The sequence below is a fragment of the Pteropus medius genome, unplaced genomic scaffold (assembly GCF_902729225.1).
Source record: "Pteropus medius unplaced genomic scaffold, Ma_sr-lr_union100, whole genome shotgun sequence".
NCBI lineage: Eukaryota > Metazoa > Chordata > Mammalia > Chiroptera > Pteropodidae > Pteropus > Pteropus medius.
The window spans coordinates 8,313,986-8,333,013 of NW_024352785.1; the positions used below are offsets into that span (position 1 = coordinate 8,313,986).

A 19,028-nucleotide genomic window follows, 5' to 3' on the forward strand; every position below is an offset into this window, starting at 1 on the left:
TAACTTTTTTTCCCAGTATTTTCAATCTGTGGTTGGTTGAATTTGGGGATGCAGAGGGCCAACTTTTCATTTATTTTTTTAAAGCACTGTACTACATACTTTACATATATGGTATCACCGTTACTGCCATTTTGAAATGAAGACAAAGAAAGCTCAGAGATGAAATAATTTCCCCAAAGTCACAAAGTTATTAAGTGCCGAAACAGAGATGTGAATTTGAAGGCTAACTCATCTGATTCCAAAGCCCGTTCTTTTTCTATGTAAGTATTTACCAAGGCTGTCTTTTCTGTATCACCTTTACAACTTTTGCCGGACTACATATCATCAGCATTACACTCTACTTAATATTTTTCTCTATTTCATAGATTTGTAAAGTATTTCTTCAAAATGAGCAATTTATAATACTCTTATTAATGGAAAATAATTATCATTTGCCATAAGCAGAAGGCAACTGTAAAAATAAATTCCAGCTGAACACTTGCCCACCCAAAGCTCTGAACCTGGGGCCTGCCTTTTCCTTATAAGGAAGGCTTGAAAAGTTTAGGAGGTATTAAAGATCTTCTTGCAAAATGAGGCTTTTCTCTTGATGTAAACAGGACTGAAAGAGAACTAAAATGGGAATTCTATTTCTGTCCTGTGACACAGTCGTATTTGACGACTCTATGTGGTCCATGTGGGTGTACCACCTGGAATCACTGAGCCTACCACCTGTGGCATGCTGGCCACACTTCAGGAAACCATGTGCCACTGGCTGAGCATTTTTGTGAATTGAAGCAAGAGAAGTAGAAGAGAATTGATTGGATCCAATGTTACCCGCCCCCACCTCCCGCAATCAAAATCCAACTAGAAGGAAACTAGATCTCTGCTTCCATCTATGATTCAAGATGGAATCATAGATGGAATATACATGATATTAAATATCATGTATAGTAAATCTGAGACCAAACTCAAATTAAACATAAGGCTGAATTCTTACAAGATACTGATGTTTAACAGCCTTCAAATATGCTGGCTCTAGGAACTACTGAGTATCCTTTGCCATGCTTCCTGGTTAAACAACTGGCCCCTCCCTCTTACAGAACTTCTTGGAGAGGACATGCTAGAAGTTCCTAGTATCTTGCCTACTCCTGGGCAAAACTAACACAAAGAGTGGCTTCTTGAGGTCCCAAAGTCATGTTTTAGCATAATTTTGTCCTGGGGTTCTCCTTATTTCTCTAAAAAGTACAGAATGACAGCGTGGCCATCAGAGTACCAAGATCATCACCATAAAATACTAAAAAAGCAAGTTCATGAGTCAAACAGACTAAAAAAAAGATAATGCTACATCCTTATTTCAAAAGTATTTTGTTTTCTATTCTTCAATAATTTGACTCATTAGCATGTTTAACAAGGTATATAAACTTCTGCAAAAATACAAGCAATATCTTGGCTTTCTGTATTTTTATGTGCATGAAGTTTGTCTTCCCGGAATAACTCACATTTATATGCATACATTCAAACTTACTATGTAGTAACACACACACACACACACACACACACACACACACACACACGTTGTTTGTTTCAAAAACTAAATTTCAGTAGCAGAGATGGGGGACCTAAGTGAGAAATACACTGAAAAAGAAAGAGATGCAAATTCAGAGTCTGTCAGGAAACAGATTTTCCAATGATGATATTGTACAAGAGACAAAGACTATTTAAGAAAATTCACTAGAGTCACTGCAAAAAAAAAAAAAAAAAAATTAAATGCTGCCCTGGGGAGGACAGAGTATTAACTGGCAAAGAAGCTTGATAACCTATGAGCCCTCTACTTGTTCCAAATATTTATATATGTTTATTTTAGAATTAGGAAAGCATACCACTTAAAAATTTTGGGAGCCAGAAACTTGTTTATTATTAAACAGAGTTTCATGACAAAATTATTGCTTCGAAAAAGATAGTTCCCTCATATATCACACCCTTCTCTTTGCAATCCAAGGCCAGGTCCAGTGACTGGCACATGGACATTGTTAAATGAAAACCATGGTGGATAGATTAATACCTAGGTGAAATCTTGCTCTTAAACATAATATAATTGGGCCAGATTTTGGAAATATGAGGAGAGACTTGACTTGAATGTTAATCCTTTTACCTCTCTTAAAGGGGTGTCAAATTAGCACTAATGATTCTCCAATATTTTCAATATAATATCCTACACTTTCTTAGTTGACACTTTATATAAACAGCTTTAGGGAATTCAACTGCTCAAATTTTCTAAAGTTATATTTTTATTAACATAAGAAAGCACAGGCGTAAAATGACATTTCATCATACACTTATTGTTAAGTAGTCATTTTGCTCTGTTTTCGTGAAATATCCTCAGAACAACTAAAACAGCTAAATATAAAGAAAAGAAAACAGAAACAAGCATGATAAGCAATTCACATTTCTACCGAAATATGAAAGTACAGAATTTCTATTTTTAATTTGAAGTCTAGAAATGAAACTAAAATATACCTTTTCCATAGCTGAGTTTAAAAACCAATGTTTCTTTGTGAAATAAAACAAATGCAAAAATGTTTTAAAAACAATAGGGAAAAGTATTATTCTCAGGGTCATATGATTTTAATAACTTTGACCCCAATTTTTAAATCTTGGTTTTTGAAACTAGAAGCAAGCGGTTCTTTATAAACAGTTTACTAACTTAGGGTAAAATCTAAACCAGAGCTCGGCCTTCTGGATTTGAGAGGAACTGCACAGGCAAGTGCAGGGGCCACCTTAGGAAATCGAATAAGGATGAGGATGTTTTGTGGTTAACACTTAGAACTTATAAAGACATCTCAATTAGAAGCATCTCAGTTATAAGAAAATGGGGCCTTTTATTCCTGAACTTGACTCCAGATAAGCAAATGCTTCATTTTTCTGAAGTACAAAAGGCTTTCTTAAATGCAAACCCCTGGTTATGTACTAAAGAGCACTGTTTCTCAAATTTTAACGTGCATATGAATTAACCGAGAACTTGTTAAAATGCAGGTTTTGATTCACTAGGTGTGGAGTGATGCCCAAGATTTGCATTTCTAACAAAATCTCAGGTGAAGCGGATGCTACTGATTCATGGATCGAACCTGAGTATGAGGATACAGAGAATATACATCTTTTGCTTTTCCTACTTTCTGATCTAGTGAGAAAAACCTGTAAGTCACCATTGTAGTAAACAATTAATTGAAAATTAATTGAAAATAGAAAACATCCAGCACTATCTTGCCAGGTATGTGAGTGAGCCACTTTGGAAGCTGATTTTTCAGCCCCAGTCAAGCCTTGAGCCCGGCTTTACTGGTGACTGTAGCCCTGGCTAGGGTCTTGACTGCAGCCTCATGAAAGACCCTGAGCCAGAGCCACCCAGCCCAGCCCAGCCCAGCCACTCTTGGATCTAATTCACAGAAATTGTGTGAGACGATAAATGTTTGTTGTTTTAAGTCACTAAGGTATGGAGTGATTTGTTATGCAGCCATAAAGAAGTACTACAGAAGGTACTTGGGTGAGAGGTGAGAAAATACCTGTTTAAACAGGGTGGTTAGGAAAGGCTTCTTTGAGAAGGAGACATTTAAGTCGAGACAGATAAAATGGAGTCAGTCTTGGGTAGAAGTGGGTGTTGGTGGTGACGGAAGGATGAAGAGCATTCCAAAACAAAGAAATCAAATGAACAAGGGAACTAAGTGAAGGTTTTTGAGCTGTATGTGGGGGCAGTGTGGCTAGAGCTTATTTCTACAGGGAGGGGAAATATGAAGTCATAGAGGTGGTCTTAGCCATACCAGTCTTTAGCAGAAGACTAATGTGATCTGCTCTGTTTTTAAAACCTCATTGGGGCTGCGGTATGGGGTAAGAGTATTGATGCCTTGGCCTGCTGTCTACTCTTCAGTTATTCAGAAGCTTGGATAAGAAGGATCAGGAAAGGTTTGAAAATCTTTGGAATGGAACAAATATATAATTGCTCTTACTGTTACTGTTAGCTATTTATTATTCCAAACTCAGGTGTGGTGTGGCCTCTGGAATGTTGGGAAGAAACAAATGGAGAGGAGAGAGCAATAGGGACCTGCCGATTTCTGCAGGACCTCAAGGCTTTTCTGAGGCAGCCTCTGATCCTCACTGAACCCAATTCCAAACACAGGAGGGAGTTATAGACTTGCTAAACCTAAAATTTTGACTTGAAACAAGAACAGATTTACAGTGCGAATATGTACTCTTTGGTTATAGGTATGATTTTTTAAAAAAAATATAAGCTTACTTTTTATTATATAGATAGGTACTCATTGTAGAAAAATTCTCACTTGTTATACAGGTAATGTACATTGTAGAAAAATTTCAAAAGCAAATGTGCAAAAGAGAAGAAAATAAAATTACCAGTCACCCCAATTATGCCGATAAACATTGTTTTCATGTTGGTAGATATCTTTAGTATCTCTATGCCTCTGGTTGCAACTAAGATTTTTTAAAAGTTATTTTTCCTTCTCAATTATAAAAACCATAAATGCTGATTTTAAGTACGGAAAATATAAGGAAGAAAATAACTAGCACCAATAAAACTACCTTTATTTCTTTCTGAAAATCTAAAGGTGGCTGGCAACCCACTCAAGTCTGCAGCTGTCACTCTGAGCTGCCATTTTACAGAGATTCCTTTCCTTAATTTCAGCCTATCTACTTAGTTCATTAGAAAAGGAAATAAAAGTTGAGGACTACTCACTACACAACTGAATTTTCAACCTCAGAACAAAACCTTCCTGGAGAAATATATTAACTTCTGGTTGTCTTGGTTGCCTAAGTTTCTCACAATATATTTTCAATGACCTACATCCAAGTTTGAAGTAAAAATTCTTCCATTCCTGGGCATTAGCCATTCTCATTTTCATCCGATTTCTGGACTTTCTTGTAAAGTCTTTTATTGTTATCTTAGGCAATCGCCCAGAACCACAAGTGCTGTGAGCCCAGAGAAACTTAAATCTCAATGATAATCTTGAATATTTTATTGAACAACTAAAAGCCATTTACTTAATGGAAAGTATTACAATGCATGATGCCATTCCAATCAAGGTTTAATTCATTTGAAAGGAGACTTTCAAGAGAGTAAACCTGTATTTTGCTTGTAAAAGGAGCCACTCCAAGTTAAATTTCACAGGAATTTAAATCATCCATCTATAGCCAACCCTGATCTAGTTTTACCACTCTGATACTACAGTTACCTTTTTGGATTCATTGGAAACAGTTTTAGCCAACAAGGTCTAACAGAGACTTGATCTTAATGTACCTGAATTCTGGAAAGTGTGGTGAAAGCTGGGAATTTGGACTGCATTATTAAAAGGCAACCTGAGATGATTCTGGGAGTGTAGGGGGATGAAGGGGGCCGGCAATAAGTAAATACATGAATTAGGGTTTCATTTATACCTTTGGTTATAAATTAGATGTTTTGTCTAGATTAAAGCCATTAGTGGACACCAATGGAGAAAATGTGTTTAAATGTGATAGGTTTGAATTTCTAACATTTAACTATGATTCAAAGTAGAGACAAGAGTACTATGGGAGTATAGAAGAATGCAGACAGAACCAGGACTGTCTGGTTTAAGGTTATATATGGTTTCATAGTAAAGGGGAAGTTAGGACACATAATAGAAATTACTATATACTATTTACATATAGATATGGTGCTATATTAAGTCTATAATGAATTTTCTATGGTTCTCACCATAGAGTATGGATTCAGTCATTTTCAATACTCTCTTTGTCATCTTCATAAATTCCCATGCTAATGTACCTCTTCAAGTATTGTTAAGGTGTCTGAATTGGGGTGGATTATGTCAGATTGTTAAGAGTCAATAGTATATGGTCTCTCATTTCAGAATTCTGTCTTAATAAGGCCTGTTTTTATAATGAAATGAATATTTTATTCCCCCAGAATTTCTCATAAGATTATCTTTGAAGGGAATACATTGATAAACCACAAAGGGTAGAAGTGTAAGATGCTAAGGACATGTTTAGCAACAAAGATGGTTTTTAAACTACAACATATAATAAGGAATTTGCATCCCTCCTAACAAGGAGAAGGAAATATAGGAGTGAGTAAGCACACTGCTAGGAAGAAGGGTGAGGACAGCAGAGAAAAGCCTCAGGCCTGGGACTGGGGAGGGTGTCTAAATGATGGAAATATCTCATCAGACTCTGAAGCTCCTCCTTGCTTAAGAAAAGTTGTGTGTGTGTGTGTGTGTGTGTGTGTGTGTGTGCGCGCGCGCACACATGTGTGTGTAGGGGGTAAATATAAATCTCCCTTCTACATGCAATATAAATCTCCCTTTCTAAAACCCCTATTGCTCACTGATTTATTTGTGAACATAGATTCTTCTCTCTGAGTTCCAATTCTGGGTCACAATGAGGGAAAAGATAGAGATGGCACAGACACTGACACTGAAGGACAAAGGAGCAGCTGACATTTGGGTTATTATAGTGCTACTACTATTACGATTATTATATTTTAGTATGAAACATTATATTGATGTCTATAAACATGGAATAAAATCTAACAACTAACAAATGATTCTTTTTCTCAATAGAAGTATAATTGACATCACAATTCACAGATCTGCTAATCCTTTCCTAACTAAGTCACTGGCAATGTTTACTTCTTGAGCTTATGTGAATGCCAATCTTACAAATAAGTAGTGCGTCCCCGCCTCCCCCCACAGAGAAACAAATGGCACAAGTGATAGTTGGGGGAGGGGTGGAGATAGTCAGGCTTGAAAGAGGGGCTGGCCATCTAAGGATTAGATGAGATGATACAGGCAAGGCCCTTCCATCAAAATCCAACATACAGTAAATACAACAAATGCGACCAATTATTAGTAGTAATAGGAACACATTAGTCCTTCTGCCTCTTTTGTCTCTAGGGGAAGGTTTTATCCTCATCCATGCAACAAGAACAATTACCTCAAAGACCCAAGACAGATAGGACTGGGGAAGAGATTACTCTTCTGCCCAAGAAGAATTTGCTGATAAGTTAAGGTGCGGCCTACCTCTCTCACCACTGTTTTTCTCTTCACCTTTAAGTCTGGCTGAAGAAAGCCCGCAGCATTCCTGGCAATTAGATTGAGGTCTCTAGGTTCCAAATGCATCTTTGATAGATGCCTCTAACTGCATCAAAGTGGCAGGAGCATTTCTCTCAGCATTTTAAGCTAATCTTACTTGGCATCTAGGCATAAATAACTACACAATCATGTCAGGAGGCCCCAACATAAATCCACCAGGGGTTTTAATTACTCCCCAGTGACAATGTCTTTTATAAAACCAGGAAAATGAAAACTCAATCAGTGAAAGAGAGAGAGAGAGAGAGAGAGAGTTTGTGTGTGTGTGTGTGTGTGTGTGTGTGTGTGTGTGTGTGATGGCCGAGGCTATCCCCAGACCAGCCAGGGCATTGTTTTTGTACTATGAAGGAATAAAATCAGAAACCCATACCCAGTTCAGTTCAGAGTGTGTGAGACAGCACTGTACCCTGTAGTTTTGGTCAGGAGAAGGAATGATTATTTCTTGGCATTTCCTGGATCATTGCTCCCTCCTCTGCAGGGACATAAATGATGGTTACAAGCTTGAGCCACAGAGTCAGATAAAGCTAGGTTTGAATCTCAGACTGATGTATCCTGACTGTTTCTTTCCAGGCAACCTCTCTAATCCTCAAAATTCTCATCTATACACAGGGATCGTATCCATATGTATGGCAACAAGCCATTGTAAGAATTAAGCAAAATACTCTACTCAAAGCACTTAACACGATTTATTAAATCGTTTCTCCCTCAGGACTCTGGTTGGGTCGAAGTGAAAAGAGCATCTTATATCCCACCTGTGCCTAAAAGTAAACAAGGTGAACACACACACACAAACACACATTTGTATGAACACAACTGCTACATATCTCACAAATTCAAAAACAAATCCTTGTAATTTCATTCTATATATAACTTTTATAAATCTAGGGACTCACATAATCCAGTCCATGAGGGTTATTCCTGTGAAGGAAACAGTCCAACAATCAAAAGTAATTAAAAATAAATCAAATTCTTTATGAACACTAATTCCTCAGATTCCATCAAAGGTTGACTTAAATAATCCACTGACATACTTCTTAATGTCCCTTTGCTTTCTTCTTAAACTCCACTACACTATTCAGCTGCACTAAAACTTCTCTCTTTAATGTTCCAGAACTCTGCAAACACACAGCCTAGTGGCTTCCTTGTCTCTCAATCTACTCACCCTCCACCCGCCAGACCATCTCTTTATTATACAGATCAGCTGTACCTCTCCCCCAGCCAGCAAGATGCTCCCCTACTGAGGAGCTGGCGAGAGAGGTAAACTGAGTAAGCTAGAAGATAAATCTCTTTAGTGATCATGGGGAAGGAAACAGTTCTGCAGACTCATGTAAATGATTTTTGCCTCTGCAGATGCAAAATAAAAAGAACACTTCACTGTATCTTTCTTCTTCCTCATTCTTAATTCACTACTTTATTCACAAATACAAAGATGGAAAGATAGAAAATCTTACTATTCCATCTTAGGAATGTATGTTTCCTATCTCTCCTTTGCCTTGTCTTTAAAATAGAAAAAAGTCATTAAGATGTTAATAATAAATAACTCTACTATTAAAGCGCCACTGAGATAAGTCATTGAAAGAAGGATGAAAAAGAAACTACGAGGAATGATAGGGTGCTGCCAAGTAGCTGATCTGTTTTCATAAAACACTTCAAACATAAATGGAATTTGTATGATGTAGAGGAGACTCTTCTCCCCCTCACTACATAAAAGAGGGCAGAGAAATGCAAAGAAAGTGATAATTGTCAGGTGTCTAGATATGGGGCCACTGCCCTCTAGTGTGTACTTTAAAATCTGCAAAATTCCTTTACCTACCCTGGTAAATCATAGATCCCAAAGACAGTAGAATAGAATAGAACATGAATCTCTGTTGAATCATCCAACAGAATCACTTAAAAACACTTTAAGAGAGTGAGATGTGATGGCCTCCCACCATCTCACTATCTGTTGGAGCCCACAGTCTTATCAGGCTCTAAAAATGGATTTGTTGTTCCAGTCCAACAGATTGCCAAAAGAACAGAAGAGATATTAAAAATATTTAACAACTGCTATGGCACAGCCACCAGTATTTAGAACAGATAACCACAAGATGCCAGCTGGCAGCAGTGCCGGGGGCCCCTGCAGGACCAGAATTTACTCCTAGAGGCTGAATCATGGTAGGCTTGGGGTTCCTGGAAAAGGGATGAGGTGGCTAGGAGAATAGGGGGCCTGGTACAGAAGTTTGCCGATATTTTTAACAAATGGTCATCAGTACTGGGGTGTTGTGGCTGGAATTAGCTCCGTGGAGGAGATTAGAGGACATAAGAACAACAAGCCAGCATGACCCAGCAGAGCAGAAGAGTGGCCCAGAGTCCAATAGCAAAGATCCCAAAGAGAGGATGCAGGAGTTCCTCATTTCCTACCAACAATGAGGAACATCCCTCTAATCCAGGACAGGGGCATGGCAGGGTGTCAGGAAACTCACTTTCTAATCTCAGTTCTCCTTCTGTGATATTAGGCAGATATTTTGATCTGGGCCTCCATATCCCCATTTTTTAGATGGAGAGATCAGACAGGTTTTTAAAGTACCCTTTCATCTCTAGGTAAGAATTATTGTCCTTTTTCATGATCTAGTATTTCTAAATGAATTCTACATACAAGATTATTCAGCATAATTCCCGCCCCCCCAGTTTTATTGAAATATAATAGACAATTAGTTGCTCATATTTACATTATACAATTCAATGAGTTTTTTTTTTCAATTATAGCTAGCACATAATAATATAATAGTTTCAGTTTTATAGCATAGTGATTAGAGATCTATATAACTCATGAAGTGGTCACCCCAATAAATCTAGTACCCCTCTTCCCCCTTACATATTTTTTACAACACTGTTGACTATTTTCCTTATGGTACACTTTATATCTCCATATTTATTTTGTATCTATCCATTTGTGCTTCTTAATCCCTTTGCCCTTTCCACCGTTCTCCCCAAACCACTCCCCTATCTAGTAGCCCTCAAAATATTCTCTGTATCTATCAGTTTGTTTCCATTTTTTTCCTGTTGTTTATTTTGTTCTTTAGATTCCACATGTACTTGAAATCATGTGGTTATTGTCTTTATCTGAGTTACTTCATTCAGCGTAATACCCTTTAGGTCCACCTTTTTCCATCTCCTTCCTTTTACTCTGTGTGTGTCTTTTAATGTGAAGTGAGCTTCTCATAGGCAGCATATGTAGGAGTCTTGTTTTCTTATCCATTTCAGCCTCCCTATCTTTTGGTTGGAGCACTTAGGTCTTTTCCATTTGAGGTACTTGTTGATAGGAATGTAGTTATTACCATTCTTTATTCATGTTTTGACACATGTTTTTTCTTCTTAAAGAGGTCCCTCCAACAATTCTTATAATACTGGCTTGGTGTTGATGAATTCCTTTAGCTTTTTTGTGTGTGTATCTGGGAAGCTCTTAATCTAAATGACAGCTCTGCTGGATAAAGTATTCTTGGTTATAGATCCTGGGTTTTCATCATGTTGAATATTTTGTGCCAAGCCCTTCTGTCCTGCATAGTTTCTTTTGAGAAATCAGCTGTTAGTCTTATGGGTGCTCCCTTGTAGGTAACTAACTGCTTTTCTTTTGCTGCTTTTAAGATCTTCTCTTTGTATTTAACCTTTGGCATTTTAATTATGATGTGTCTTGGTGTGGGCCTCTTTGGATTCATTTTTTGGGAGGGACTCTCTGAAGTTCCTGGGGTTATATGTCTATTTCCTTCACCAGGTTAGGGATGTTTCCTTCATTATTTCTTCAAATATATATTCAACTTCTTGTTCTCTCTCTTCAGGTACCCCTATGACACAGATGTTTATTATCCTTAATTTTGTCCCACAGGCTCCTTAAATTATTATTATATTCTTGAATACTTTTTTCTTGCTATTCTGATTGGGTGTCCTTGGCTTTCTCATCCTTTATATTGGTGGTTCGATCCTCTTCTTCATCTACTCTGTTGATTCCCTCTAATATACTCTTCACCTCAGATAATATGTTCTTCATTTCTGACTGTTTCCATTTTATAATTTCCATTTCCATTTTTATAATTTTTTTAAATCTCTTTGTTAAAGTTCTCACTAAGTTCATCTACACTTCCCTTAATTTCATTGAGAATCTTTAAAACCAGTGTTTTGAACTCTGCATCTGTTAGGTTGCTTGACTCTATTTTTCCTTGATCTCTGTTCTGTTTTTTTTCATATAGTTTCTCCTTGTTTACCTATTTTGGCTGCCTCTCTGTGTCAGTTTCTATGTACCAAGCAAAGTTCCTAAGTCTCCCAGTGTTATTACCATGGTTTTGTGTAGTAGGTGTCCAGTGGCACAGTCCTGAGGTGGATTCAGCTATAGGTCAAGTTTAGCCCCAGCCTGTGCCCCTCCAGGGCCACCTGTTAAGATTCAGCAAACGATCCACAGATGCTGTGCTTGCAGTTGCCTCAAGAGGCCACACCAGAAACGGAAGTCAGTTGCTACTAGTGTGAGTCTTGGAGCTTCTCAGCAAGTGGCACAGAATTTGCTGAGGGCACTGGATGTGGCTTAGGTAGGGGGTGAGTTGGGGGAGGCAAAGTTTCAGGGAATCCTCTGGGCAGAGTGACCTCTGTTATCCAGTTTGATGACATCTCAGCTATGGCAGTGCTGCCTCCACACACTGGGAGGTGGGAGGGCTCAACAGAGGAACAATGGATACCATCATCATTTCTGCCTGGGAGAGATCCTTGCCTCTGATCCTCGCTCAAACAACTCAATGTCCCCCTATAAGTCCTTGGTGCCCCGCAAGCAGCCAACTGGAGCTGGTGCTCTGAGTGAGCAGGTCCATCACTGCAAAACTCCAGTTGCAGACAGGGCCCCTTTAACAGGAACATCTACACCTGCAGTCTGCAGCTGCCGTAGCCCTGGTCTCACTCAGTTGCTGGGGACCGGGCAGCCTCGTGTCTTTGCCATCCCCCACCCCCTCCAACTGTTGCATGATGATTTCTTATTTCTCTCCTTGGTTGTAGGACTTCTGTTCATCTAGACCCCAGGTGACTCTGTTTTCTGTTTGCTCCATGTTTCTGTCTCAACTGTGATGTGGTTGCAAGAGGGGATGAATGAAGCTCCTATTGTATATGCCATTTTGCCTAGTCTCCAGCATAATTTTTGATGATGACAATATCTTTGAGACAGCTCCTAGCTCATAAAAAAGTGCTCAGTAAATATCTTGAAAAGTGCTTGAGAGATCTGATTTCTTCATAATTTTTTAAGTTTCTGTTTCCAAATTCTACCCCAAACTTATCCACTTGGAAGTAACTCTCGAAATTTGTTTCTGATAATTAGATGAGGAAAACAGCTTCTACTATTTATTGAGCACCTACTTGCATGAGGCATTGGATTAAGCAATTTATTCCTACTTTATGAGAATGTAGAGGCTGAAAGAGGTTTACTGACTTGTCCAAAGTCAGATGTAAGAGCATAGTGGGTATCACTGAGGTCTACATCCTTAGTTACCCTGCTCAAGAGCTTCATGTGTGACAAGGTTCCCACCAGTTATTCCGGAAGTGTGAAAAGCAAAAGCAATTGTAAATTCTTCCATTAAGTAAAATTAATTTTTTCCCTTATTTACTAATTCAGAGATACCTATCTACTTTTGGTGCCAAAAAGTCCTTTCTTTTATGAAATGATGGTGATATTAGATAGTAGGTAGATTGGCTTCTGATTTTTGGCAACATAAAAAGTTGGCAAGTCTCAATCTTTTGCAACTTTACTGGTACATGAAGTTGCAATATCTGGGAGCCATTCCTGCAATATGAACATTTATTGTGCAGGTATTTGGTTCATTGTCAAGATTAAAAACATCTGAAGGATGGTATAAAAGCCTTTTGTACATCTTATTGATGAAAATTTGTTGATAAGGAGTGCCATGTTATCTCTTCACAATCTAAACAGACTATAGGGGGAAAAAAAAGGATTCCTCTGACCATTGTATAAGTTAGTCAGTCCTTCTATTTATGACAAAGGCATAGAGAAAGCAGAAGCTAAGTTAAGAGCAGAGAAAAAAAAACTAACAGTAAGCTCAGTTTTTGCTAAACAAAAACAGAGTAGCTCTCCAGGAAACAAACAAAAAAATATTAATTTAAACCACAGAGCCTGTATTTTCAGATTTTATATTAAGAATAATAATAATAATAGTAACAGCAACTATCCTTTAAGAGCATCTTCATTTTTACAAATAAAGAAAAACCGCCATCGAACTTAAAGTTCTTCCCCCAAAAGTATTGTAATTTCAATAAGATGTTAGAACTTAATCTCCAATATATTACTAATGAGTATTTTAGAAATTTAAAAGTACTTGTGAAGACTTATTAATAACTCAGTCTCTATGAAGTTAGTCAAATGATTAAACCAAAAAGAAGATTCTTATCTATCTTGCCACCACGACACAGATTTCTTACTTATTCATGCACATATGAAGATTTTTCTGTATTGGTTGAAATGTGTAGATAAAGTATTCCCCAACATAATATAACTATGGACTTTGCATTAAGTAAAGTTTGGTTAATAATGAATTATGCTAATAATTATTATCATATAAATTTGTGTGATAATAGTCACCATTTAAATTCAACTTCCAACACCTAGATGTTATAACCAGCCTAAAGAGAAAAAGCTGCTTGGACTATTGGATAAACAGAGTTGCAGAACTTGCTATATCTGTTTTTAAATTCACGTTTATGCAGAACTCATAACTATCTTTTTTCTCCTTTAAAAATATAAATCACTTTTGCAAAAAAGTGTAAGTGTGAAATTAAATCATAAAATGGGCTAAGTTGAAGCAAAATTGTCCAAAGTATTCTGAAGGAAACTGGCCTTGAGCAGCAGGATGCAGAAGGCAGACATTGCTATCTCTACCCATGTAGCAATGAGGCAACTGTGCTTACAATGTCATCATTTGAAATGTTAGGGAAAACTCATGAAATGAGCACTTTCCCAGAAATAGCTGGCATTTCTATAACTAACAACACAAAGCCAAATGTATTCACCCCTCTATCTAACCAAATTTATTTATTTTTTGAAATTCAGTTTCAATCACTTGGAAGTGATGATTCAAGATTCTGAAATTGTTTTTTTTTTTATCAACTCCACAGAGCTTTCTTGTAGCCCCTCCTAAAAATTCAATATTTTATTTCTATTGTCCCAATTCTATGAAAAGCTAATTGGTGATAAGCATGCCCTATGCTTAAGAATTTCTTGTCCTTTGATTCTGAACAATGCCCAGAAGAGAGTGCTCCCAGAACAACCAGCCTTGCTCTAACCAAAGCCAGGACACACCCTCTTGACCAAAGGTAAACCCAAATCTGGCAAGTACTGTAATGATTAAAGTATCTTTAAATTACAAAAGGAGAAATGGAACGTTCCCTATATTAAAAGCAATTCAGGAATACATAAAAATAATTGGTGAAGACCTTTTAAATGAGGAAAGGCAGGGAGACAAATGATGACTAACTTTTCAGCAACTTTCTGTATTGGTTTAAATACTTTATATCTTATGCATGACTTCTTTTACAGTATGTTTATATTTAATTAACATCAGTTAATTAATATCTTTATTAATAAAATTAGTAAAGTTGATAAGGAATACTTTATAAAAAACAAGTCACATGGCTGGAAGGATTTATCAAGAAATTGATATTTTGTTCAGGAATTTGTCAGTTTTGTAGCTAGAAAATAAAACTTCAGTTGTTTTATATTTTATAATACTTAAATATGTCACTACTCAGACTCCATAACATTGCAATTTATATTTGCACTTTTCCCTGAAATACAAATCTTTGGAGAGAAAATCTATCAGAGAATAGGCGGTATATCTTTTCCATTGCATTTCTTTTTCACTAATCTCTTGATAGCTTTATGAATAAGGCTCAGCGTGTACTGACAGTTTCGCCCCTGCTCTGTAGTGGCTTTGCTGATAGCTTTATGAATAAGGCTCAGCGTGTACTGACAGTTTCGCCCCTGCTCTGTAGTGGCTTGGTACTGAGTCAACTTAGTGAAGATGGAACTATATTTTCCAGAGTCCTCTTTCCTGTATGATTCTGTATGGCCATGAGAGACATTTTGTGTGAAATCCAGAAGGCAGAAGTGAAGAAGTCATATTTTTTATGCTCTGAAAGCTGTTGCTCATCTGCTGCTTGTCTTCGGGTGTGCCAGGTTTGCTTCTCCCTCAGGGTCTCTGAATCCTGGGCCAGGTGTGTGTGCAGCTCCATAGTTATGGGTGCCAGCTCCTCCTATAGGTCACCCACAGCACAGAGGTTGGACATGGTAAAACAAAGAAGTGGGTTCCAGTTTGTCTTCCTGGGTCTCAGTTTGTCCTCATGTATTGCAGCTTGTACTTGCTCTCCTCTACACCCAGCCTTCCTTCTTGTCTGCTGATCTGAAAGACTTATAGTAACATCAGGCTCAACACTAGATGCAGAATCAACAACCTGCATAGATTGCTCTACCAGCTTCCACATTCATGTAGGGTCTACTCCTTATAATAAATCCTTTTTTCTATACATGCGTAGCCATTCTGTTTCTCAGATAAAACTCTAACTGTTACAAGCTTCTACCTATGTCATCTTGTTGCTTTTGCAACTCAAGCAATGTGTTAGGCCTCAAAGTCATATCATCCACTATTTTAGTAACAAGATAAGACAGGTATTTAGTGGTAGAAGAAAAGAAAGAGATGCGTAAAGAGGTAAAAGCTAGTGTAGGAAGCTCCTAGAAGCTTCTCTATGCTAAAAATGCTTGTGTCAGTTATCAATTTATCACCTCTCATCTCCAAATTCCCCCTTCCATGCCCTGCTTTGTGATACTAAAGCTGCACCCTGTAAACATTTCTCCTTTGTCAATAGGGGGCACTTGGGGGGACTCTGGAGGAAGAAGGGAATTCTTGTCCTGGTTCTATTGTGCTTGCCACTGCTTGCTCTTGTGGAGGGTGGAAGTCAGTAGCACAGAACATCCAGTGGTGCTCACACCTAATAAGTTTCAATGGTGCCATTTGCGGGGCTTCTCAGTGGATTTTGCCGCTACTGCACCAGGCAGTTTCCCAGGGAATCCTCTGGCACCTCAGCCAGCATCTTCTCAGTGATGCTCAGTGAGTCTTGCAGATGCCCCATTAGGTGGCATCCTAGCAAGTTGGGCTAACACTCCAGAGTAGGGGTCCCCAACCTTTTTGGCACCAGAGACCGGTGCACCTATGAAAATCTAATGCCCAATGATCTGAGGTGAAGATGAAGTGGTGATCCTGGCGCTAGGGAGCAGCTGCAAATAAAGATGAAGCTTTGCGCCCTCGCCCGCTGCTCACCTGCTGTGAGGCCCAATTCCTAATAGGCCACAGACTAGTACTGGTCCATGGCCCAGGGGTAGGGGACCCCTGCTCCAGAGGGCTAGATTCCTGCTCACAAGCCCTGTCCTGCAGCATCTCAGGGATCTTCTCTGTCATCCAGTGGGCCCCAGCCACTTCCTTCCAATGGGGTCTGGAGAGAACAGGGCCCTCTTCTAAATGTGTTTCTTCCTTGGTATTCTATCTCAGCTTTAGAGGGAGTAACTGCTCTTTACCTATGCCAATCCTATATTCATTAGAATTTTATTTACTCCTTAATAGGTAATCCCTGCTACTAGTTAATAATTTTTTATGTTAAACTTTCCTTGTGTGAATTACTGTGTGCTCTCTGTCTCTGAACTGGACACTGATAAAAAGCCTTTTGCTCTTAAAAGCTATTAAAACAAACAAACAAACAAACAAACAAACCAGAATTTAATTTTATTAGTTTAGGATTTCTTTTAAAAGGAACATAAATTATTCTTAATGTGAGTATATAAGTGAAAGCATTGCCAAATATGCAGTTTAGAGAGATTATTTGCTTTCTTTGGGTAAGGAGCACTTCTCAAACTGGGCTCCATAGACCCCTGTGGGCAGACCTTGTGTCGACTATTGCTATGAAACAAACCATCCTAAGCACAATGGTTAAAATAACAATTATTTATTATTTCTCATACTTGACAGGAGGACTCCAACATCACACAACAAATGATAAAAATATAGGAAAAAGTGAAGAATTAGGGGTCAAATACATTCTCCCACAGGGTCAAGGACATTATCAAGGGTCCGCAAGTTTAGATAATATTTTAAATTTTTATTTTCAATTCAGTGAGAAAATCAATAATGTAATCACTGTCAAAGGACTTGAATGCCTGTATTTTTCTTATTTATTCAATGTGTTTCAATGAATAGTCACTATCATTGATTATATGTTTGTCATCAATTTTTATAGCCAGAGAAGTATGCAAACTGTTAAGTGTATAGTTTATGAATTTCAGTAATGTGAACACTCCTGCTTGAGCTGGGTCCTCAATATTTAAGGGAGTGTTTCTCAAACTGAACACTGTAGAGGTCAGCTCAGGCAGTTTCAAAGCTTCTCCAATAATGCACAAAGTGAACCTGGCTATGGGAAGCCCAGGGGATGAGTTGTCCTCTGATCAGGAGAGATGGGCAAACAGAATGAAATCCAAGAGATTATTGGAGAGGCTAAGAACCAAGGAGCCATACAAAGGTAGGAAACATCCCACTCCTGCAGTTTTCAATAGTAGGTTTGCTGCAGAAAACTAGTGGGCCATGAATCCTGAACCCATCAGAGTGGATGGGTACCACTAAATTTTGATCAATGTGTTTTGAGCAACGTCAATTTTGATCAAAATAAATTTGATCAGTTTCTTGTTATTACCCATACTGCAATGGTGTGTTTGTCCTGAAACAAGCTGTACTGATATAGTACAGAGAAAGTCTAGCTTGCTGCAAATTATTTGTAACAGCATAGCATAAGTCCAGGCCCATGCCAAAGAAAGATGACATATTTATTGATGTTTGCCTAGTCTCCTGAGCATGCAGGAAGGCAAGATTAGGATAGTTGATGGTTCTATTCAAACTGAGCAAGAATGTCCTTGCAGGTGAACAAGTGACAAACAGTGCAATAACTATGAGTACTTTTACAGGTATATGAGACATAGTCATACTCTAGGTGTGATGGTGTGTGAATGTGTGCATTTTTAATTCATTTTAAATTTTATAATAGTTTCACATTTACAGAAAAGTTGCAAAGATAGAACAGAAAATCCTCATATCCCTCATACCCAGTTTCCCTTATTATTAATATCTTCACTATTATGGTATAGCTGTCACAATTAATGAACCACAATTGACACATTATTAATTAAAGTCTGTAACTGATTCATTAGTTTGTACCTAATGTCCCATTCAGATTATCACATTACATTTAGCAGTCATATCTTCTTAGGCTCCTCTTAGCTGTGACAGTTCCTCTTTCTCAGACTTTCCTTGCTTTTGATGTCCTTGGCAGTCTCAAAGAGTACTGGTCAGGTATTTTGTAGAATGTCCTTTAACTGGACTTTGTCTGATGATTGTATTTTAATTATTGCTGGCATATTTAGGATTGTTAGTTTCTTCAAACATGGCCACCAAAAATGTCAGAATTGGAAAATGTGGCTCAAATACACACAAAAAAATCTGAAAACCAGTGGTCTACATCAAAACAGACTGTATATATATGTAGGATAGTGAACCACATGTCTGTTCCACATTCGAACTTCAGTGTCAAGAAGCAAGGTAGGTTTATGGACATTACCACAGAGATTGGATAGCAATCTCAATTTATAAACTATGTGTCACTCAAAATGGCCCAGGCCATCAGCCATCCACCCTGGTTCCCCAGAGCTAACTTAAAAGGGAAGACAATAGCTTTCCAACCATAGCTCATCATTGTAAATGATTCATCTCAAGGCAAAAGGGAAGGTTAAACTAAGCATAATGGAATTCTAAGTTGTGCCATAGTTTTCAAGAGAAAATATTTTAAAAGTACAAGTAGAAATGATAA

At 37.9% G+C, this 19,028-nt stretch overlaps 1 protein-coding gene across 3 annotated transcripts in view; it reads right to left on the reverse strand.

Moving 5' to 3' along the window:
• MCC (MCC regulator of Wnt signaling pathway) overlaps positions 1-19,028 on the reverse strand; it is a 376,346-nt gene that overhangs the window by 260,683 nt on the left and 96,635 nt on the right. The window contains exon 1 of one of the 3 annotated variants that reach the window (XM_039848468.1): positions 7,038-7,214. The exons of the other annotated variants lie outside the window; for them this stretch is intronic. Within the exon in view, the coding sequence (XP_039704402.1) occupies positions 7,038-7,136 (99 nt within the window). The 5' untranslated portion in view covers positions 7,137-7,214. Of the gene's footprint in view, positions 1-7,037; positions 7,215-19,028 lie in introns of those variants that run through there. 3 annotated transcript variants of the gene reach the window in all.